Below are 24,930 nucleotides of genomic sequence, written 5' to 3'. Positions count from 1 at the left end.
CACGAATCTGGTTTTTTTTCTTTCTATAGAGTGAGTCAGAGAAAGCGTTAGGAAGAAGCCGCCACTGAGGTCTGTGAGGCGAGGACTGAGCCGCCGCTTCTGACTCAGCCGGCGGATCCGAACACCTGCATTTCTGGATGTGTCATTCCCCTAGGTCAAGGCGCCTCGAACACCAGAAATAACCCGCAGAGCTGGGTCCCGCGTCCCCGCCGCGGTCGCTGCCCGGGGCCGGCGCCCCCCGCGCCCCCTGCCCGCCCGAGTCGCCCAGGGCGCCTGTGTGAAAGCGAGACTGCAGGACGCACCACGCCGAACCCCGATGGGCTCCTTGCCTCCAGCCCACTCCTCCTACGATTAAAGAAAAAAAAAAAATAGAAGAAAAAAAAAAGAAAACCTGCACGCTATTCGTTTCAAATAGTCACCCCTTTTATTCGTCGCCAAGGTTTTCCTTTCTAGATGAAGAGGACGGGGAGGCTGGGCCCCTGGAAGGAGGTGCTGAATTGCAAGGAGAGAGAGGCACTTGACAGCCCAGCCCTGTGAATGCGGAGCCTGTTTCCCTTCTAGCGGAGACAGGGAGGGTGTGTGTGCGCGAGGGCTGGGAGGGGGCTCCCCCTTCCCTTCATTCGGCCGCCCCTCCCCCTGCAGATCTGCACGTCCAGCCATGAGTTGCCTGTTGATTTCCTTTCGCCTGGGAAGAACGGCAAACTGGAATTAAACTGCTTGCGGAGAAGTCCTGGCTCGCGGGGGAGAGGATGGGATGGTAGCGGCGGCGGCTGGCTCGGCGTGGAGAAATCGCAGTGTGTTCTACGAACAGAGGCGGAGAGACATCTATATATCCCCCCCCCCCCCCGCCGCCCCATATAGACGCACACAGCAAATGCTGATGAGGCTGTGGCTTTCTGGATTTTAGGGGAGAGCCTTTCCCGAGGAAGAGAGGGCGGAGCCTGGTAGGGGGAGGAAACTACACATCGGGACACTAGTTCTTTGCGCTGCATTGAGAGAGAGAGAGAGAGCGAGAAGCGAGCGAGAGGGAGAGAGAGAGAGAGATCCGCTCGGCTGGGAGATGCAGTCCGCCGCCGCCGTGGCTTCAGCCAGCAATGCAAGATTAGATCTCTAAATGCAGCAAAACACTGCCTGAACACAGACCAGCCTGCGCGGCGAGCAGACATCTCACGGCGCTCCGAGGAAGATTCAAACATACATCAGCGACTGCCGCTTCGGCGCGGCTCATTCCCATCCATTTCCATCGCGGGAGGCGAGTAACGAGCAAGGATTTCACTTTCCGATCTGCCCGCAGACACACCTCCCCGCGCCCGCCCCCACCCGATGGGAAGACTCCTCCGCAGGCTGTCGGCGGGAGAGGGTCGGCGGCGCCCCAGCGGGAGCGAGCAAAGCCCACCGCGCCTTCCGCTCCTTCTCAGCCCTCCCAGCCTCGATTCCCTTCTGATCGCCGTCCTCATCGCGCAAGTTTGAGCCTCCCGAAGTCCGAGCGGCAGAGACAAAGCCCCGGGCTCGCCCCCCAAGCCGCAGGGAGCCGCCGCCGCCTCGCTCCAAGCCCCCTGCAGCTTCATTGCACCGCCGCTCTCGGCCAGTGCGGATGCTGTAGATCAACAGGTTCGGGGAACTTGAGCGGAATAAGGAGAGACTCTGCCTGGTGCCGCAGCCCGGGGTGCGGAAGGAAGAAGGAAGGACCCACAGACTCCGGGCTCGCCTCGCCCGGGGCCCCCGAGGCTGGCGCGCACCCCCACAGGCTCGCCCCTCCAAGTCCGGCTGCTCCTGCCCGCACCCCACCGATCTGGGATGTACCTTTCCATCTGTTGCTGCTTCTTGCTATGGGCCCCTGCCCTGACGCTCAAAAACCTCAACTACTCCGTGCCCGAGGAGCAAGGGGCCGGCACAGTGATCGGCAACATCGGCAAGGATGCCCGACTGCAGCCCGGGCTAACGCCGGCTGACCGCGGCGGCGGCGGCGGCGGCAGCGGCGGGCGCAGCAAGTCGGGCAGCTACCGGGTGCTGGAGAACTCGGCGCCGCACCTGCTGGACGTGGACGCAGATAGCGGGCTCCTGTACACCAAGCAGCGCATCGACCGCGAGTCCCTGTGCCGCCACAACGCCAGGTGCCAGCTGTCTCTCGAGGTGTTCGCCAACGACAAGGAGATCTGCATGATCAAGGTGGAGATCCAGGACATCAACGACAATGCTCCGTCCTTCCCGTCGGACCAGATCGAGATGGACATCTCGGAGAACGCGGCCCCCGGCACCCGCTTCCCGCTCACCAGCGCCCACGACCCGGACGCGGGCGAAAACGGGCTCCGCACCTACCTGCTCACGCGCGACGACCACGGCCTCTTCGCCCTGGACGTCAAGGCCCGCGGCGACGGCACCAAGTTCCCGGAGCTGGTCATTCAGAAGGCCCTGGACCGCGAGCAGCAGAGCCACCACACGCTGGTGCTGACCGCCCTGGACGGCGGCGAGCCGCCGCGCTCCGCCACCATGCAGATCAACGTGAAGGTGATAGACTCCAACGACAACAGCCCGGTCTTCGAAGCGCCCTCCTACCTGGTGGAACTGCCTGAGAACGCTCCGCTGGGCACCGTGGTCATCGATCTGAACGCCACGGACGCCGACGAGGGCCCCAACGGCGAAGTGCTCTACTCTTTCAGCAGCTACGTCCCCGACCGCGTGCGGGAGCTCTTCTCCATCGACCCCAAGACCGGCCTCATCCGCGTGAAGGGCAACCTGGACTACGAGGAGAACGGGATGCTGGAGATCGACGTGCAGGCCAGAGACCTGGGGCCGAACCCCATCCCAGCCCACTGCAAAGTCACGGTCAAGCTCCTCGACCGCAACGACAACGCGCCGTCCATCGGTTTCGTCTCCGTCCGCCAGGGGGCGCTCAGCGAGGCAGCCCCGCCCGGCACGGTCATCGCCCTGGTGCGGGTCACCGACCGGGACTCGGGCAAGAACGGGCAGCTGCAGTGTCGGGTGCTGGGCGGCGGAGGGACCGGCGGCGGCGGCGGCGGCGGCCTGGGCGGGCCCGGGGGTCCCGTCCCCTTCAAGCTGGAGGAGAACTATGACAACTTCTACACAGTGGTGACTGACCGCCCGCTGGACCGGGAGACCCAGGACGAGTACAACGTGACCATCGTGGCTCGGGACGGGGGCTCGCCTCCGCTCAACTCCACCAAGTCGTTCTCGGTCAAGATCCTGGACGAGAACGACAACCCGCCTCGGTTCACCAAGGGGCTCTACGTGCTGCAGGTGCACGAGAACAACATTCCCGGGGAATACCTAGGCTCCGTGCTCGCCCAGGATCCCGACCTGGGCCAGAACGGTACGGTGTCCTATTCCATCCTGCCCTCGCACATCGGCGACGTGTCCATCTACACCTACGTGTCCGTCAACCCCACCAACGGGGCCATCTACGCCCTGCGCTCCTTCAACTACGAGCAGACCAAGGCCTTTGAGTTCAAGGTGCTCGCCAAGGACTCGGGGGCGCCCGCGCACCTGGAAAGCAACGCCACGGTGAGGGTGACCGTGCTGGACGTGAATGACAACGCGCCCGTGATCGTGTTGCCCACGCTGCAGAACGACACGGCCGAACTGCAGGTGCCGCGCAACGCCGGCCTGGGCTACCTGGTGAGCACCGTGCGCGCGCTGGACAGCGATTTTGGCGAGAGCGGGCGCCTCACCTACGAGATCGTGGACGGCAACGACGACCACCTGTTCGAGATCGACCCGTCCAGCGGCGAGATCCGCACGCTGCACCCCTTCTGGGAAGATGTGACGCCGGTGGTGGAGCTGGTGGTGAAAGTGACGGACCACGGCAAGCCCACCCTGTCCGCAGTGGCCAAGCTCATCATCCGCTCGGTGAGCGGCTCCCTGCCCGAGGGGGTGCCCCGGGTGAACGGCGAGCAGCACCACTGGGACATGTCGCTGCCGCTCATCGTGACTCTGAGCACCATCTCCATCATCCTCCTAGCGGCCATGATCACCATCGCCGTCAAGTGCAAGCGCGAGAACAAGGAGATCCGCACTTACAACTGCCGCATCGCCGAGTACAGCCACCCGCAGCTGGGCGGGGGCAAGGGCAAGAAGAAGAAGATCAACAAGAACGATATCATGCTGGTGCAGAGCGAGGTGGAGGAGAGGAACGCCATGAACGTCATGAACGTGGTGAGCAGCCCCTCCCTGGCCACCTCCCCCATGTACTTCGACTACCAGACCCGCCTGCCCCTGAGCTCGCCCCGGTCGGAGGTGATGTACCTCAAACCGGCCTCCAACAACCTGACTGTCCCCCAGGGGCACGCAGGCTGCCACACCAGCTTCACCGGACAAGGGACTAATGCGAGCGAGACCCCTGCCACTCGGATGTCCATAATTCAGGTAGGACACTTTTAGCGTAGCTGGGACTTCATTTCTATTTCTGGGTTTGGAGCTGTCCTGAAAGCTTTACAACAGGACGAGCCACACTGCCAGAAGCAGTGAGAGGGTTTTTTTTTTTTTTTTAACTGAAATGGTTTACACTTTTGACACTGTGTGGGTGTGTACAATATTTTCTGCAAATAATCCTTCCCCGTGTAGTCTAAGATCTAGTCCAAAGATGTAAATCTCTTACTTCGGTTGAATTTTTAAAGTTTATTTTTATAGGAGTATGAGTATTAGCAGTGTTTAGTATTCATATTTATTTTATTTGCTGGTCCACATTGCTTTTCACACCAAAGGATTCCCAGAGTTAAAAAGTTTTATTTAACCCTTTTAAGATTTTAATTCCATTTAAAAATGATATCAAAATGAAAGAAATTTATATCCAAATACCAAGAAGTTAACTTCTAGAAGTGCAAAATAGCAACTAGTCAGAATTCTAGAGCTGCAGTCAGTTTCAACTAAGTTTTTACCCCCTCAAAAAGTTAGTTGAATGTTTCAAAAGTGTTTTAAAGGACATGAATCCCATCTATTCTTCAACTGAAACTACAGAATAATGCATTAGTTTAGCTTAGGTTTTTGAAATGTGAGTTATAGCCTGAAGCACCTTCAGGAATGTGAGTAAATTCAGTTTGGGGGTAATGACCAACATTATACATGAAAAGTTGCTGTGGTTTTCTTGATCTATTCCTTGGAATCACTGGGAAATGAACATAATATACCTCTGGGTGACAGGCTCATTTTGTGAAATTGAAAATAGAAAGTGTTCTGAATTCCAGGATGCATTTAGTTTGCATACTGTGCACTGTCAGCATTTCTAAGTGATATTTAATATGTATTAGATTATATGATTCAAAATTATTGACATATGGCAAAAACTAAAGACAAAGCATGGGCATCAATTATAGCAACAGTGAGTAACTATACTGTCTTTAGTCAGAGTCTAGTTTATCCACTATTGAGTTGTGACAGAGAAAAACTTAATTCTTGCTTATTATGAATGTGTGTTGCTACAAATTACTCTGGATGAGCAGTACTTGAAATGTAAAATTGAGCTTAACTAAAAGTGACACTTCAGGAGCAAAATTAGTTTGGGGCAAATGAAAATAATTTGTTCATAATTTTGTGCTTTGAAAGGCAAATAACTTAATGACACTTGACTATGTAATGTTTTCATTGTTAAACGGAGTAGTGAAACTTTAAAAACTTACTTTTGTGACATAACAAGCATATCATACACTAATTTCTAGCAAAATCTATTTCCTATGATAGTATAATGTCCTTATAGAAGGTTTGATACTACTAAATACTTGATACTACTAAATGCTAAGGTATCAAATATTAAATCCCAATTTTTAGTGCTTACTACATATCGTTATTCATGATTTTTTGAGGTGTACATGAGATTGAAAAAGAAATAACTCAGTTTTTTTTTAATGTAGCTTCCATGAAAGTTTTTCTTTGACTACGTAAAACTTGGATTTATGGTAGCATCTCTGTAGAAAGAGATATGCCAAAATATAAATTCATAGACCTGCTGTAGTCATTTTATGAATACACAAGTGTTATCTGCATTTTTTGTTTTCTACCATTGAAAATAAAAAGATGTCACAAAGGATTGGCACTTAATCTTCCACTTCAATTGCTGTGAATTGATTTCTTACTTAGTTTCTAGTAAAAATGAAGCTGCTACAGTAGAGCTTCCAGAAAGCGTATTTCTTGGTCCGAGTAGTAAGGAACAACCTTGGATTTAAGTATCCAGAAGGTATTGAGGAATAATGATGCTTATATGCTATAATTATGGATATATTTATTTACACCATGATGTTCTTGAAGCTGGACATTGCTTGAGGTTGATAATGATTATTCCTCTCATTAGCAGTGAAACTTACACCAAAGCAAGTCACACATATATATACAAACACACAGGTTAAAAACACACACACACACACACACACACACACACACACAGGACAAACTGTCTTAACATTCTCCTTCTTCTAGAATTCTAATCCATCCATAAAGACACAAAGTGAGTTTTACTTCTAAATCCTTGAAAATTTTTTTTCAAAGCAGATCAATTTTCCATATTGCTTTTCTTCCATAAATAGCCTCAACATAGACTGTTGGAATAGTTATTTTTTCCTGTTGATTTTTTCGTATTCCTCTAAGGAATACTTTATAAATTGCTAGTATGTTAATTTCCTTTTAATTTATCAGGCTTATTCGAATAGATATCCTGGAAAAGAGCATAAATTAAGTACTGTAACTTTATGTTTTAGCTAGTGTGCTTCAAATACATTGTTCTGAAGTGATGCGCTTAAATCAAAGCGTTCAGGTATCCCACAATCTTGTTTCAAGTGCATTTATTAGTGTGTGTATGTCATACAGCCTATTAAGAAAACACACTAGTAATCTCACATGTATTTCCAAAGGTAGACTTTCATTCCAGAATGTGCAGTTATACTAAGAAAAATTAGCTCTAGTTCATCTGTATTTCCAGAATCTTTTCTGTTGTTTAGAAGCTTCACAGTGTGTTTTTATTAATGGAGTGCAAAGAATTCAACAATTGTGATATAATACCCTGGTACAGTATGGAGATAAGAAATTTTTGAGTTTTATGATCTATGAAGCTCATACTACAGTTAAAGTTGAGATTTGTTTATATTTCAGAGTGATTTGTGCTTCACAGTGTCTAAAATGTTAAAGTTGATGTCTGTTGGTTCTTAGAGACAAGAATATTTTTACTGAATACGAATGCAGAACAATCATGCAAGCTGGTATAGAAACAGTGATTTGTGAGGAGAGATTTTGTTTTAGATAATTTTCAAGTTCCTCAGACAAGTTAAATGTTTAAATAATACATAAGTGACTAAGATATTCACAGTGGTGTGAGCTATAATACAAGTTATAATGAAATGGTTTATTCATATAAAGTGATAAAACTGGTTTTGAAAATAGCTAACAAAGTTTGTGATACATAAGCAAATAGATTGTCATGCAAATATATAATATACTTTTCTAGGACTAATTTTTGTGTGAATTATCTCAAGTATTAATATGAAATCTAAAGTCTATTAATTCCCAAGAATAACTGCTAATCACAGTTTATAAGAATAAGTTGTTAAGTCTCAGGGTGACTTTTCAACAGGTGTTTGCAAGGAAGGCCTCCTAGAGAAAAAGTGAAGAGGTTGGGGACTACTCAGTGACAGGGGAATTTCCAGTTTATTTAAACATCCTTGATTTTCTTATTTTGTAGTGCTACAAAAACATATACTATCAAAGAAAAAAATGTATTGAGCCACCAGGAAAAGATCTAAAATAAATTTTGTAAGGAATAAATTCTTGCTCACTGTTTTACAGATCAATTTCTAAAGATTCACATTAGGCATAGCCTTACAGCCTTTATATTAGAGAGAGAAAATTATTTTGATTTATTTGCATGACTTTTTCAATAAAGGTAGATTAACCTTATGGCAAATTCCTAGAACCAACAAAAATATATAAAATGAGATTGAAGTGTGGAGGATTGAGTATCATAAACAACCTAAACAACAAACTACATATTCAGAATGAAGAGATGTGAGAAAATGTTGTCTTTAATAGCAACATTATCCACTGTCTGCCTTTATCCCCATTTCTCTAATAAAAGAGGCACAAGAGATACTCAGGTTATTCTCAAAATTATGATCTTCAGTATTCTAGTATTCCAATAAATTCAGTAACAAACACAATGTATGAGAAAAATTTCTTTCTTCATTTATAATTTTGAACATATTTGCTGTGATTTTTTTGTTTGATTAGTTCCATCCTTTAGTTTCCATAAACTTCATATACATCTCTATTTACAGAGATTATGATGGGCTGAATGAAGAGAATGTCTTTCTTACTGCATTCCTTCAAGAAATATTGGCCATTTTTTTCCTTAAAAATTTTGAAAAAGTAGAAGTGACAGTTCCTACTATATTAACATGAGTACATAATCATTAAATATTTTCCACTTTGTTGTGCATTAAAAGTATTACAAAGAAAGTAAATAAACCTAATTAAAATACAGTTGACCATTAGTGTTTGGGATATCTTTGAAGAAGAATTTAAAATACAAAAATATCCAAAATGCTATTATTTTTATTTTTTTTACTTTTTTCTAAGTTTATATACATCCATGAGAATTTTACTTCCATTGCAAATATTTGAATTTCTCTATTTTAATAAATGAAAATACAGAAAGTATAATTTTCAACTAAATGAACTAGAAATCACAGAATCTCATTTTTAATATTAGTTGATATGATAATTTCACAAGGTAATAACTTCTTTATTCATTAGTTTTTGGTTTTCAATAAAATAAATGGCAGCTAGGTAACACTTAATCATCCTTACACTGAGATGATAATTCATCAAGTTTTGAAAAATGTCAGAATAAGGTAATTCTTCATTTTATTCGGGTTGCACAAGGGAGTTTTATAATTTTAATAAGTATTATAATATGTAAATCTACACTAGCAATTTTCAAATTTTAATCTTGGCATTTTATTTAAATCTGTGTTATCATTAAAAATATAACAAAAATATTCTTTAAAATTCTTACTCAACAACTTGAATATAGCTCAAGTAAATATATAGTCAATAAAAATTTACATTTTCTAAAACAGGTGGCAACCTTTGACTGTATTGTTCAAGCCACATACATACTCACAGACACACACACACACACACACACAGATAAACATATTTTACAGAAAATTTTCTCCATAAGGTTGATGGTATAATGTTTATTATTTAGTTTTTTACAATGCATAGGTACAGCTTTTAAATGACATTAAAGATTAATTATTAAAAAATAATCCCAGCTTTCATCTCTATTAGTAACTATATATATTTTAAGAGGAAAAACCTTCAAGATCTTCAGATAAATATTTAGTAATGTTTAAAAACATAACATTTCATTTTATCATGTTTCATACTCTTGTCAGGTTTTAGGTTTCAAATTTTCCATTGTTGGTGCTGCTTATGTAATATAGTGCACTAGAATTTTATCTTTAAACATAGAAGGTCTAAATTAAAAATATTTTTAAAATTTATAAGGTTTCCACGCAGTTATTGCAGTGAAAGTCAGCTTTGCTTATGTTTATGTTAATACAACAATAAAACTTTTTGGAGGACTTACTATGTGTGTAAATGTATATATGTCTTTATATGTTCAGTGTAATGTATATGAGTACTCACTCAAGCACAAATATTAGCAGAATTTATAATTTTTAATTGAAAATAGCTCTTTTAAAAAAGGAACTCAACTTTCTTCTTTGAAAATATGTTAAAATTTAAGAATTTTACTGGTTTACAGTTTAAAACAATTTGAAGTACATTAAAATAAACACAATCATCCCAGAGAAAAGAATGCATTAAAATCAAGTGTCCTTCAGTGGGCTTTGGATTGGAATTTAAGTATGTTAATGAGAGAAAAAAGGAAAAAGAACCTTTTATCCAAGTCTCTGGTTTGGGAGGATGGCTGTATGGCTGGAAGTTTTATGAGAATATATCCTGTGAGCCTGATGATGAAACAATAAGAGAAGAAAAAGCAGCCACTATTAACTGGGCTCATGCCAGTTAGGAAGTTAAACTTAACTCCCTTATGCTGAAAAGTCTTGCAATACACTCAATAGTGGGTAAATTCTTGCAAATGCACCAGCTAATTATGATATTAGTCATTGCTCTAGAATGTATTCCCCTTGGTGATACTTCTGTTTAATAAATCCCATAGGGCATTATCTTATAGTCATATTTTAGTAAAGTCATTAGGGAAACAATATTTTTTGTATTAAATTCCTTCAACCAGTGACGGTATATTCGTTAGAAAATGGCAGAAAGTTCATTTTGCCTATCATTTTGAAGAGAGTATGACTTCTGCCACCCACCTATCCAACACTTACAAAGTTCATCAGACCTACACTAATCTATTGTCAACCTACTTTAGTAAAGGAGATTTTGACAAGAAGTTTCTTCAGTGGCATACAGTGTTTTACAGTTAGTCACAGCTTTCACCACTAGCTTTGACAGTGATGTATTGCTATCCTTTGGTCTACTGAAATAAATCATTGATAATAAAGAAGTCCTTAATGACAACATCCCTGCTGTGACTAAGCAAAAGTGTCCCAGGTTTCCTGCTACTGAAGAAATAAAAGTTCAGTATTTTTAAAGCTATATATATATATATATATATCATATATATAAAATAAAAAAACAGATGCAAAATTGTAGCTATGTGGCTGACATCTTTCACCTACTCATGTACAATAAACTATTCCAGGAAAATTTGTTTCAGACAATATTTAAGTGAATTTATCAAGACACATGTGACACACTTCTGTTTGTTCTGGTTCTAGTGACATTCTGATTACTGGTACTTGTAGGACTTGTCTTGAATCTATCCCAGGCAATTTTATTGTAGTGAAATTGTTGTTACCATTCATTGAGCATCTAGCATAACTGTTCTGAGTATGATTGGCACGTTTGCATATATTTATTCAAAAAATAAGATGGTTAAACAGCATAATTATGGGAAAATGAATCATAACAATAAAAGACCATTTAAGTTAATGAGCTTTGTGATCAAAGGATAAATACAGGTTGGATAAATGAGACTTTAGATGTAACTAATCTACATAAATAGACTTGGGTCTGATTAGAGGAATGGAATATATTAAAATAATTTAATGATATTAGAAATGCATTTTATTTCCATCATTTTGAAATATTTAAAGACATTTTCTTTATATTTCTAATGATGAAATAGTATCGTGAATCCTTTGTGTTATATGAAAAATAAGCAAGGTAAATATAAGTATAATCTTATGTCTAATTTGAAATATATGCTTTCTGTACAGTATTTAATAGTTTTTGACTTGTAATATATTTGATTGAGTTTAATTAGTGGAACACATTAAGGGGACCATTTAAAATACAATTTATTGTTTACTCTCATTATCAACTAAAAGCAGCCCTTGTAGAGTTTTAAAACTAAAGCAGTACAGAGCAATTTCAAGTTTCAAAGCTTTATACTTACAGCTGTAAATATTTACTGTTTTTAAGAAACCTTGGCTATATGTTTGTAAATTATATTAATACTTCATGTAGATAATGACTTCATGTTCTGAAGGGCTCTAATTCTATTTCATTAGCATACATGTTTTAAAATAAAGATTTAACTTACAACATGACTAAAGAATTTTCACATGACTGTGGTGCTTTAGATATATTTTCTTCATTTTTTTTTCTTGGTGGTAATTTTTTAAAATGAAATTTAGGCATTAAGTCATGTGCTGGTATATTTTTTCATATTATTTCTACTTAAATCCTTAGTAATTATTTTGCTAGTCAATGATCTGATTATTTGTATGCATACAAGTACATGTTTTTCAATTCAATAAAACTCAAATTTAAATATTTACATATGAAGGGTTATGTCCTAAATGCCAATAGTTTACTTTTATAAAATGGAAATGCAACAGGTATTTTATTGTAGGCAGAAATGGTTGCAGGGACCAAAATATCTTTATTGTTATAATCTAATTTTATATTATAAATTCTTAAATCCATGTTCACAGTGTATTTAAATCAGTTTTAAAAATCTAGAACCATAGTTTCCATCCTTATGAAATGTTTTGTTTCCATTCATAATCTCCAATATAAATACCTTTGCTAAAAGGCATTCATTTTATTTTCCACACAGTGTATTTTATAAGAGTACACTGAGATTATTTTATGACTTAATATTTGATATATTGTTACTATTCTTTCAACACAGCAGACTGATTAAATATGCAGAACTGAATTTCTAAAAGCAATTCTCCATTCATTATCATGAGACTCACCTAAATGTGGCCGTATATGATTTTTACTGATGTCCTCATTTCAGTAGATGAAAGGAGAAATTAAAATGTTTGAGAAATAGTATGCTTAAAATCTTAGCAAAATTTAATAGAAAAAAGTTACCTTTTCAGTATTTTGAGAAAGAAGAAGAAACAGCTTCAAACAGAGGTATTTTCCAGTTCAAACCTGATAATTGCTTAATGATACGATTTTATGTAAATACTAGGCATCTAAACTTTCTGCATAATCTTAAAAACAACTTCCTTTGATTTTCATAGTTCTGTCTTGAAAAAAGAATATCATCCAAATTTTAGTGAATTTTTTCACTGTAGTTTTTTGGGACACACATTATTTTTATTTTGCTTTTGCAATTTTGCATCTATTTTAAAATAATATATCCCAAATCAACTTATTTTCAAATGTTAGTAAAAGGAGTTTTAAGTCATGCAAAAAATTAAAAGGTAAATCAACTGTCATTTTTATTAAGGTAGAAATAAGGATTACATACAAACTTTTCATAGTTTCAAGGCAACACACTTGACTACTTTATATTTTTACTATTATTTGAAGTTTTGAATGATCCACGTTATATTAATGAATATTTTCTCTTACTTTTAAGCTAATGACTTATCTTGTTATATAATCTTGGTGAATTAAGTAAGAAATTTCTGATTTTTTTTAGTTAAGAGATATGGATTGACCCTTACTTGGCATATTATGCATGAAACACATTTATAATTTTGTAAAACAGTGAAATATTTGGTGTTACTGAATGAACCCAAGTACAGAATAAATACAAGTTATTTAGAGCAGATATACATATATAAAATTGCAAACATTTTTAAATCAATACAAAAACTGAAAAATAAATGTCTATAACCTTGTAGTTTCCGTGCTGTCAGATGCAATTATTTGCAAAATTTTCAGGTCTTGACCTTCTTAGGAAAGCTAGTATTTGCCATGTATGAAAATAAATGTGGAAATCTGAGAACTATGCTATTTAAATCCAACTCAGAAATTTTTAAGTTTATGCCTGACTCTACGGCGTGGCCCTGATATTAGATGTGCCAATACCTAAGTGGAGAAAAACTAAAAAAAGACAGGGAATACTGTTAAGGAGACTTTTTTCTTCTGATTTTGAGCAATAGACTTTCCATGATATTTTATAATCAAGACAATTACATAGTAATTTGGGTTAGAATGCATGCCCAGTTCCCCCATCTCAAAACCCAATTTGTTACCACCTGTGGCTATTTCTATTAAAAAAAGAAAGAAACATAATTACTATGAGTCTCAGCAGTCTTAGAGTAAATTTTTGCAATTACAATACCTCCCTTGGGCAGATGTGTGAAAATGGCAGATTAATTCCTGCCAGGATCTTTTTGTTTCTCATGCTTTTTAGGTTTGGTGTCGGCTGCTTATTACAGTGGCTCTGTTTGCTCTGGCTAAAGGTTATGTCAGTGTTTCTATAGTAAGTCTCTAGAAAGAAAGATCCACAAATCAACCATTAAATTTTGCACTAGGCAGAAAGCTGACATGTAATGTCTCAGCAAAGAAGTAGATAATATTTTCCATCATGTTACTCTTACCTGGTTAAGTTTGAAGTAAACAGTACTAAGACCATTTGGCAATGTTCATAAGGCAGAACCTAGACTAGCAAGTAAAGTGAAAAAAAAGTGGTAACGTAAGAATATTATCTTATGCAGTGGAAGCTATGGAAATATTTTCTATTCTGTGCTTGATCTCAAAACTACTCAATGCCTAAGGATTTCAAAAAGCAATGATAGGGGTAGGTATTGTGGTGCAACAGATTAAGTCACTGCTTAGAATGCCCTCATCCCATATTGTAGTGCTTTGAGTTCAAGTCCTGGCTCTGTTTCTGACCCAACTTCCTGCTAGTATGCACACTGAAATGCATCTGATGTCAGAAATGCTTGGGTCCTTATCACCCACATGGGAGGCCTGGATGGAATTCCTGCTCCCTGGCTTTGATCTGGTCCAGCCTTGGATGTTTTGAGTATTTCTTTCACTCTGCCTGTCAAAATAAATAAAAATAAATACATACAGTTTTGAAAAGAAAATAAAAAACAATAATGAAGATTTTAACATTAGATGGCTACAGGCAACTTAACACTCTACCAATTTCCTTTCATTTCATATATATTCTAAACATGTGGAAATTAGTATATGTGTGTGAGGGTTTATAAACTTTGTTTTTAATAAATATATATGCTATTATTAGTATATATATATAGGTGTAGTTTATAAACTTTGTTTTAAATATAAATCTAATTAATTTTCAGACCAAATAATAAAAGATATTAAGTCTAAACAACGTCAATCTTCTGAATCAGTGTTTTAAGTATTTAAACTATTTTATATGAAGGAAGTACAGACAGCAGAACACCTTGGTTGAGAGAACCAAGCACAATTTCTTCTACATAGTAGGCACTTTTATAAATACGTTATTTATGAAGAAACTGAGACTTCTAAGGTTAGTCGTTCCCAAGATCACTAATCAGATGTATGTTGGAATTGAAATCAAACACAGATATGACTTAGACCAAGGTTTAAAACATACATATATGGGTAATATAAGTGAATAGCCTTGTAATAATATCTTAGTGGTAAATAATTCATTTGAGTGTGGTTATTTTTTTTATCTGTAGTTGCCACCTTTTAAGTAACTGAAATGAAATTTTCTATATAGTTATGTTGATAACATTATGATGGAGAAAACCAGGTGATCAAGGTTCACAGTTATGAGTATCACAAGACATACACACATACTCACATACACAGAGTATGTCCAGAAAAAATATGTGTTGATTGTAGCTAATTTTTATCATTTGTCCCATTCTTTGGTATGGCTTATACAGCATTCTTTTTACATGTTATATCTATTTGCCAAGTCTTTAAGGGTCACCTAGCTCTATCCAATTAAGAAATTAATGTATATAACTTAATTAACTTGTAAAGTGCTTATATTTGTGGAAATGCTTCATAAAGTGCAAATACTTTCTTTTCACATGACTTTCTTAGTGAAATGAGTTGCTATCTAAGAGAGAAACAGTTATTTTGGAATTACATCTTTCTACTTTTTGATGCATAATTTTATATATACTTCCTTTGATATTTGCCAATGACCATGTGACAATACAAAAATAAAATCCTATTTGGCAATTATTAAACTCATATAATAATAATAAGAGAAGTTACAATTTTTTCCTCAAAACTTCTGAATATGCTTTGTGTTGTTGTTAATGAAATTTTCAAGCACATATTTAGGAAATATGTTATATAAATAGCATTAATTAAAGAGTTCTCAGTGCAGACTTTTATATCCACATTTGCCTAAACATTTTAGTTCTAATCAATCTGTAAATTCACCCTAAAGTATATGACATTTTTGGAAAAAAAAGCACATCAGCAAACAGTGCTACTCAATTCAGATGGAAGGAAAACTAGCATATGTCTTGGCTTCATGTTACTACAGGAGGCCTCTGTGCCAGGAGCAGATATTTTCTCAGATACCATGGGCCACTGGGCCTGTGTTAATCTGCATTTTCCTCATTTCTCTAAATGTGTGACTTTTTCTGAAAGTTTTTCCTATGCGTGTTTTCTTTTAAAGAATATGGCTTAGAATCTAGAGGAAACGTAACTTCTAAGTAACGTTTGCAGACGTCTGAATGTTCAGTAAACGCATAAATTTTCAGTTGTTTGTTAGTCCTCACATCAAAACATGCAATTAAAAACCACTGGGTGAATATTTGGCATAACTTGCACCCCATATAAGAGTGCCCCATGATTTGAGTTATGGTTCTGTGTCCTATTCCTACTTCCTGCTATGAACACCCAAGAAGGCAGCAGACAATGATTAAAGTACTTCAATTCTTGCCACTCATGGGGGACACCCATGTTGGAATTCTTGGCTTTAGATTTTAGCCTGGCATCTTTCTCTGTATCTACCTTTCAAATAAAGTGAAAAATGAATTATAAATTAATTTCAAAAAAATAAAAACTTGTATTGGAGTTCTTCAAAAAGGAGTTGGAAATGGAATTAAAAGACAAATTCATTTTGGTGAAAAAAATTTCTGAAATCCATGCATATGAGGAGTCTTCAAAAAGTTCATGGTAAATGTGTATCTTGAAAAAAAACTATTAGTGTGTTTCAGAAGCAGTTTGCACCAAAATAAACTTATTTTTAATATTTTTTAAAGATTTATTTATGTATTTGAAAGGTAGAGTTATATATAGACAGAGAGGGAGAGAGACAGAGAGATCTTTCATCCACTGGTTCACTCCCCAAATGGTCACAGTGGCCTGGGCTGGGCCAGACTGAAGCCGGGAGTCCAGAACTATTTCTAGTCCTCCCACATGGGTGCAGAGGCCCAAGCACTTGGGCCATCCTTCAATGCTTTCCCAGGCACATTAGCAGGGAGCTGGATCAGAAGTGAAGCAGCTGAGATTTTCACACTGCCATCCTTATAGGATGCCTGTGTCGGAGGCAACTTTACCTGCTACGCCACAACAGTTGCCGTGCTCCTCTTTTAATTTTTTAGTCCTTGTTTCCACAAACATTTTGTATCATTGTTTAAAGACTTTGAAAGGTTCTTCAAACATTTGAAAAGTATCACACAAAACACAAAATTCTAAGTGAAACAAAAGGAAGGAATTGTTATTTACGTCTTATATTGACCTTCTGATCCTTGCTATTTTATCTTCAATCTGTGACATCTCAGCAGAAAATTTGCTTTTCACAAGGATATTTATGACATTTTATATTTACATAATGCAAAGATAAATGTACTTTTTTCCCTTAGGTGTTCAACTGTTTTCATAATCAGTCATAGTGAGCTAGTTTGATTCATCCCAGAAAGCAAAGATACATTTTTTAAAATCCATGTGTATGTTGCTGAGGAATAGTGGTTTTTATCACCAGATTAATGCTTAGCTATACATTCATTTCTGCATTGAATTCATATCGTTGATTTTACATGGTAAAGATATATAGAAATCTGTTAGCTTAAGTAGTAGTGTACTTGAAATTTTGAGAATATATTTGAAGGACCAGAAACTTTTGATTATTAGTTAAAATGAAAACCTTCTTCAATTTCCTTTACCCTAAGCTTGATTATGTATTTGAAGAGGTAAAATGTTTCTTTTTTATGTGAAAGCATGATTCTTTCTCTTTGCTCTTCAGCCAAGAGTATGCTGTAATAAGATATAGTAGAAGTACAATTCTCCAACTGCCACTGATGAAAAATAGATTTTTTAAAGCTCAGTAAACATTTTTTCTGTGTTAATGACTTTGCAGGTCAGAATAAGTTTGTGTGTCAATTCATCATTTTATAGGAAAAGGAACTTTGTAGTTAAACTGGTTGACAGATTCCTTCAGATTATTTTACTCTGAAATTTCACATTGAGTGCATGAGCTTGAACTTAATATTTGCATTAACTACTGATTATTTAACTTGAAAAATCCTATTATCTATAAGTATTTGTTATTTAATGATATTGTGGCTTGTGTTTTATTGGATATGAGTATGGATTAATGATGGAGAGGCCCAGGGGGTAAGAGAAGAAAGGAACCCTGGTCAATATCCCCAGGTAATATGATATAAGTAATTGTAAAGTGGAGATATTTCACTTGGTTAATCATAATAAACCTATTATCTTGTTAGAGCATTAAGATAGAGTCAACATGTGGGGAAACAGATAAAAGGTGCATGAAAGTATTTAAAATTCAATCATCAGATTTTATTGCACCCGTCTGCTCCTGGGAAATATTAGAAATTTGATCCATTGACCTTTAGCTGCTATTTTGAACCACAGTTTCAAAATTTGTGTTTTCAAGCTGGACATTGAAGTTAATTTGATAAGAGCCATCTCAGTGAATGTTTTAACCTAATTCTTTTTTTAACAAAATTTGAAAAAATGAGGCTTAGTGGGATGATGTGTATTTGATAAAGAGTCAACCTAGTTTTTTAATCCTGAATCTGGTTAAAAGCAACTAATGTTCACCTTATTAAGGTTTTTATTAACTTGGAGAACAGCTCACGTTTTTATTGTTACTTTATGCATGGGCTCCTACTTCTTACTATTCTCTGGATCTACAATGCACTAAAATCATACTTCACAGCATCCAATTATGCTAATTACATATCATACCACAAGAAAAAAATCATCGTAGCTTTTTAGTATTTCAGGTAGTTGTTGAGTTTTGAAATCTCGGACACCTGTAGCACCTTTCATCAACATAAATACAGTGCCACAGAACCTTTCTGGAATATTTTTTATGCCTTCACTTAGAGGGATGATGTATGATAAAATTATGTGCCCAGTATAAGAAGTACATTATGTAAATTGGTCAAGATTTCTTGTCAGCATTTGTGTGCTGCTTTGCTCGCTGCAATTCATGTAACTTGAAAAAGAGTCATGATTAGACAGGTGTTTCTTTAGCCTATGAGATCAAATTCCCGAAATATTTATATAATAGTGAGCCAGATGTACATAGCTTAACCTTATAATCCCATTTCACAGCTTTTCTAAATATTTAGAAACTTTTTACGGGTGAAGCTGATTGCTTTGGCAGCATATCTCCATTAATAGGATTTAGATATTTCTTATTTACAAGCCAGTGCTGTTAATATAATCTAGCATATTAAATAAACAGGGGTGTTGAAAAAGGAGAATCCATCCAAAGTCTAATTGACAGGGATGCTTTCTTTAAGACCTTTAAATTTTGTTTTTATTGACTTCATATATCAGAATATTCCAGTACAAGTGAATGATGTATACTTTTTGGATACAATGCTTATTACCATTTTGATGTGAAGTAGTTACTGCTTAGATCCCTTGTACTTCCATCATAATCTTGATATAAGCCACATAAAATCATGCATCTCTTCTTTACTAATATTTCTTTCAGCACTATCTTAAATGCAAAGCTATCATTTGACAGGTAAAATTATTTTAAATGCACTTATTTTTTAATGAATAGAAGCAATACAAAGTAATGTAATACTGTGCCATGATTTTCATTATGCTTATTTATTGGTTCTGCAATAATAGTAGAAGAGCTTATTGCTATGCTTTCAGCTTGAGCTTTGTATATACTATCGTACTGGGTGGACCATTTTATATTGGTGATATTCTGTCCTCCCAAGAAACAGTACAAGGATCCATAAATCAGACTGGGAAAAAAGAGTGTTTTAATATTAAGTATACTTAGTTTTATAAACTACCTAAGTCTATTTGAAAAACTTCAACTACCTCCAGAAAGGGGGGAAGCCCATTTTTTTCAAGGTATATATGACAAGGTGAAATCCTTGTTTTGGAAAGAAGGAAAGAGTAGGGAAACACACTATTACAGAAGAGAACAACTATTTTGCCTTTTCAATTCTTAGGACAATTATGTACTTTGTCATTTACACTCATGTTTATACAAAAATATGTGTGATGCATGAATGAGAAATTTATATAAATAAAAAGCAAAACAAATAATAGAATTAAGAAACCTATAAAGAAGAATTCTTTAATCAATGTTGAAGTATAAGTATTAGAGATTTTGGACCATAGGTGTTTTGCAGAATAACAGATTACTTCAGATATGAAGCTGTTCCACTGAGACTTTGTGCCTTTAAATCTGTGTAGCTGAGATTCAGGCACTGCTAGTCTGGTGTGTTTTGGATCTCAACTACTCTATCGTTGAACTAGCAATTTGTAGTCAGCCTCCAGGGGTGGATCACCGACATTTGACTTCGGGGCCAGTCACTCCTGACTTGTTTGACTTTTAGCAATTCAGTAGTTACTCTATTAAAAAAAAAAAGAAAGAGACTTTTAGAAAAATTAGCAAAAAATGTCACAAAACCCTGACATTCAGAAATCCATGTTTTTGTAGCAAAATATTTTCAGCTTATTTCCCAATATGTTACAAGTTTTAGAGTTTCATTTTCATATTTTCTTTCAAAATTTTGATTATATTTCTGCCTTCTTTTTAACAGGAATTCTCACAGCAAAAAGTCTACTAGAAAACTCATATCTACAACAGTGTCTGGTCTATAATAAGAAATCATTACATAATTCCAGACTGAAAACAGAGAAACTTGATTTATATATTTTAATAGCCTATGGCTTACTACTCTGAGGTAGTTACTGCTAGCTTTTGTTGTGTAAATCTACAACTTATTATCTCCAATTAAAACATCCAAATGACTCAGGCCAGAACTCAGATAAAACTATTTATAAACTTTAGGTATTCTATTTAGTGTATTAATATTTTTCACTTAAGATGGATAATAGATAACATATGTCTCAAATTTTCATTACAATTATGAAAGAAGCCTTACAAAATATGTCTGAAGGCAAGGATTTTGAATAATGGCTTGTGACTCTGTATATATTTCTATTTCTTTCATGTACAAAAGCACATGTGTATAAACATCCACACAACTAGACTTTTTACAAAAAAATTTTATATTAAATATGATGTTAAGCTGGATTTTACCTAAAATTCTGTAAATATAATATGGACATCTTTCCATGTCAATAATGTACTTCTTATTATCTGACAATGGTAGAATTTTGGACCCTTTAATGGGATATTATAATTTGGTTATAATCGGTCACTCTCTGATAGAAATGGTTAGATTGTACACTAAGATTCTCATCACAACATTCCTGGTAAAATAAAATAAAAATTGCCTCTTCAGTCAATGCAAGCTTCTTAAACTTCTTAGATATTTTCTGTTTAAAGATATAATAATCCTTGTTATTCATAGTTCTTTTGTAAGAACTGAAAAAGAATTGTGATTATTATATGAAGATTATGTTCTATATTAGGTGTTGAATAAATATGAACACAAAAATATTGTTGTTGTTTAGAGCAGATTACATGAAATATTCTGGAGCAGTTAAAGTTCAGAATAGTGATAGGCAAACATAGTCTTCTGTAAAAACAAAATTTCCATCGGTCTAAATTTTAGCAGTTGTATAAGAATACAATTTTCTCCCAGATTACTTAGAATTATAAAAAAGTAACTTTTCTCATGAGTATAAATTCCTAAATTATTTAATTATAAATATATTTTTCTTTTTTTTTAAAGATGTATTTATTTATTTATCTTGTAATAAGTCAGAGTTACAGAGAGAAGGAGAGGCAGAGAAAGAGGTGTCTTCCATCCACTGGTTCACTCCCCAATTGGCCGCAACAGCCAGAGCTGAGCTGATCTGAGGCCAGGAGCCAGGAACAACTTCTGAGTCTCCCACGTGGGCACAGGGGCGCAAGAAATTGGGCCATCTTATATTGCTTTCCCAGGCCATAGCATAGAGCTGGATGGGAAGTAGAGCAGCCAGGATACGAACTTGCACCCACAAGGGATGCCGGCACTGCAGGTGGAGGCTTTACCCTCTATGCCATAGCGCTGGCCGCTTAAATATTAATTTCTATTTTCTACTCTCTAAATCAGGCTTGTTTATTTTTGTCTTAATTCTAAACAAGCAATTTTGGTAAACTATCTTGCACAAATTGGTTTTCAGGAATCAAACTTCTTAAACTAACAAAGTTATTTCTGAAGTGGCAAGATGTTACTAAGTCTTTTTTGTGAACCATGATTTTCATGTAGGGAGACTTTGTGGCAAGAAAAGCTTACACCAGGCAGAAACAGAGAGTAATTTTTATGAAAGAACTGTTTTAATAATAATAAATATTTAAAAATTTGATGCTAAATTGCATCTGATTTCATTTTACACTTATTTTCTTATAAGGAAATTAAAGTACAGTGGCCTTTTCTATGTATACACACAGTGAAGAATAGAGAACTACGATTATCTTATTCAAAGGTTAGGATTCTTGCTCATATATCACTTGAAATGTCTTGATTGACATGCGTTTGTCATACTGAGGCATCTATAGAGCATGAAAACATCATTCATCAGGAATAAGCATTGCTATGAAGTACTGCAGCTTAGTTCAAAGAGTACAGATCAATTTGTAGAAGAATTCTTTTTGTCTTCCACATAACAGACACAAAGTACTCTGCTGGGACCTAAATACAATACAGTGACATAGAGTCTTTCAAATAAAAGTCCAGTAATAATTTCAAGAGTCTGCAGGTAGTTCCTGTATCACAGAAACATATCTGAAATTTTGGAAATCCCCAAAGCAGCCCAGATTCTCAGAATTAATCAAATAATTGACTTTGAGTCTTTTATTCCGATCAAAATTATCTAGAGGACCTCCTTACTTTTTAGTGTTAATCTAATTCAGAGTTGACCAGTTATAGGGCCAAGAAACCATCCCACAAGGTGTGACCTGATACTAGAAATTGTGTGGGGAGTGTAGATTAACAAGCATTATTAGAATGAGAATAATAAATCTGTAAAATTTGTGACAATGATAAATAGAAAAAAAGGAAAAGAAAGAATGATACACACAAAAGCCAGAAGAGTCATATGTTACTTGAAAGAAAGCAAAATGTGAAACTTGTTCGTATTACTAACCCATTTTGGAGGCTCTAAATATCCTTTCATGAACTCCACAGTCTTCAGTTTCCCATCCATAAAAAAGAAATAATTATAATGGCTCTACAGGTGAAGTTAAAAATTAATAGATAACCTTGTAAAATAAATAAGAAATCTTAAAAGAGCATGATCTGAGTTTAAGAGTGAATTCTCTCAAGGAACCAAGAACTGAAGAGCAATGTTGCTGGGAAAGAAGGGGTATTTACTCTCACCCTAAGTCTACTCCTGTGGAATTTGTAATTTACTCTAGGAAACTCCATATGTCTAAGATCAATTTGTTTTCAGGTATTCCTGTGATGGTACTGTTTCTGCAGTTTTAAGTAGTTTGGAATTCAATATAAACATACTACAGATCATCTAACCCTGAAATCCCCTTAAAAAGGTGAACAAGTTTCAAATTAAGTGCTTTCTATATGTACATCCCTTGAGAGAAGTTCATGTACCAAGAAAGAAAATAACGTGTGTTTTTTTTTAAACTATGACCTAATTAAGCATAGTGCATGTGTAAAAATCCCTCATTAATATTTTATCTGCATGCATGACTAGAGTAACATTTTTAATTATATAATTAAAAACTGAGACTTGGGCTTTTTAAGCCAGGCATCAACAACTTTTTCTGTTAAGAGCCAGATAGTAAATATTTTAGGATTTTTAGGCTATACAGTCTCTGAAGCATAAAGGCAGCCATTAGACAACAGGTAAATGACTCGACATGGCTAAATACCAAGAGAACTTTACTTTCAAAACCAGTAGGCCACAGGCCAGACACTGTTGTGAGACATTACTATTAAGAATATTTCTTAGCATTTTTAAAAATTTATATGTTTATAAAACTGCATCATGTAGATTTTAAAGAATTTATAATGAAACCAAAAGGATTTTATTTGTATTTTTAAATGATCCCTATTTTAAACTTGGGTAAGAAGGAAGGGAGGCCTATTGTTTTAAGTAAGAGTGTTTCTTTAATTGGAAGAGAAAAATTCTTAGAATTAAAGTCTTCAAGCTAAGAAAGAACTGGAGATGCTTAAATTAGTCATTATGTAATACTCTGATAAAGAGGAGAGAGATTTCATTTTATCTTGTGCTAATGTTTAATTAAAAATATGTTAGCATTAGTAAAGACACATTGCTTTATTTTAATTTCAGGTATGAATATCTACCTAAAATAGACTATTTCCACAAAATCATACATTTAAATATGATTCTTATTCTCATATTTCAGAGAAAAATGATAAATATTCTAGTAATCTAATACTCATAAATTTGTTTAATAATTAACTTTTCTCTTATATTGAAGAGTATCTTTTCTTTTGTAATAGTCATTTCTAAGGAAAAGCCTACCATTATTTGTATATTATGTCCTGAACTTCCATACTTGTTGCCTCAAGTTACTATTTGGTTTTAAAATCAGAAATTCAAATCTAATGAGTCAGTTTTGGTGAGCCTTATAATTTTATTTCAGTTTCTCTTTGTGGATGAGGACTTAAAAATTACCTTTGAAGCCTATGGAAAGCTTGGGGACATCAAAATCCTCCCAAAGTATTCATTAATAACTGATTTATTGTTTATAATTACAAAAAATAAACATTATCTATGCCAATAAAGAGAGAAAGGAAAAATTAGAAATGTGTTTTATCAGTCCATTTCACTTTGAACCTCCTTTTTTTTTCCTGTTAGGAATTAGAATGCACTTATAAAGGTAGTGGCTTGCAAGACTGATGTAGAAACAAGACAAAAAACTGAAGCTATGTATTCTATTTTCTCTCATTTGTTAAAGGTAGCCTCTTACTAAGTAATAATTGACTTTATTTCTGAGTGGTAACTCAACATTTTGAGCTGCAAGACCGGTGAGCTGTGTTTGCCAAAATCATTGCATTCAAAAAGTATTAATTTTAGTATATTGTAAAAACATAAAGTGATGAAATATATGACACCTATTGTATGCATTTGGTTCACCTTTAAACCTTTTAAGGGATATTGGGAAGTTCACAAAATCACTGGCTGAATTTAGTATCTTAATTTCTTTTGTTCTTATAAGGTAAGTATTAAGATACTTATATAATACTTATAAGTAAGTATTTTTGACAATTTTTATGAGTATAATGATGGTAA

General features: G+C 36.7%; 1 protein-coding gene and 1 non-coding gene across 7 annotated transcripts in view; one reads left to right on the top strand and one right to left on the bottom strand.

Annotated features, from left to right (window-relative positions):
• Positions 1-1,717: 1,717 nt before the first annotated feature.
• Positions 1,718-24,930, top strand: part of PCDH17 (protocadherin 17) — a 96,775-nt gene continuing 73,562 nt past the window's right edge. For 4 of the 6 annotated variants that reach the window (XM_070048407.1, XM_051850014.2, XM_008260035.4 and 1 more), the window contains exon 1: positions 1,718-4,383. In XM_070048407.1, the coding sequence (XP_069904508.1) occupies positions 1,798-4,383 (2,586 nt within the window). In that variant the 5' untranslated portion in view covers positions 1,718-1,797. The remainder of the gene's footprint in view (positions 4,384-24,930) is intronic. The other 2 variants (XM_051850016.2, XM_051850015.2) reach the window with 1 other exon arrangement.
• On the bottom strand, positions 17,109-17,173 carry LOC127492206 (small nucleolar RNA SNORD29). The gene has a single exon (XR_007921366.1). It is a non-coding gene; the product is annotated as a small nucleolar RNA SNORD29 (small nucleolar RNA).

Source organism: Oryctolagus cuniculus, chromosome 9, assembly GCF_964237555.1.
Source record: "Oryctolagus cuniculus chromosome 9, mOryCun1.1, whole genome shotgun sequence".
Classification (NCBI taxonomy): domain Eukaryota; kingdom Metazoa; phylum Chordata; class Mammalia; order Lagomorpha; family Leporidae; genus Oryctolagus; species Oryctolagus cuniculus.
Note: the sequence above shows the minus strand (reverse complement) of the source record. Positions and strands in the feature narration are given on the sequence as shown.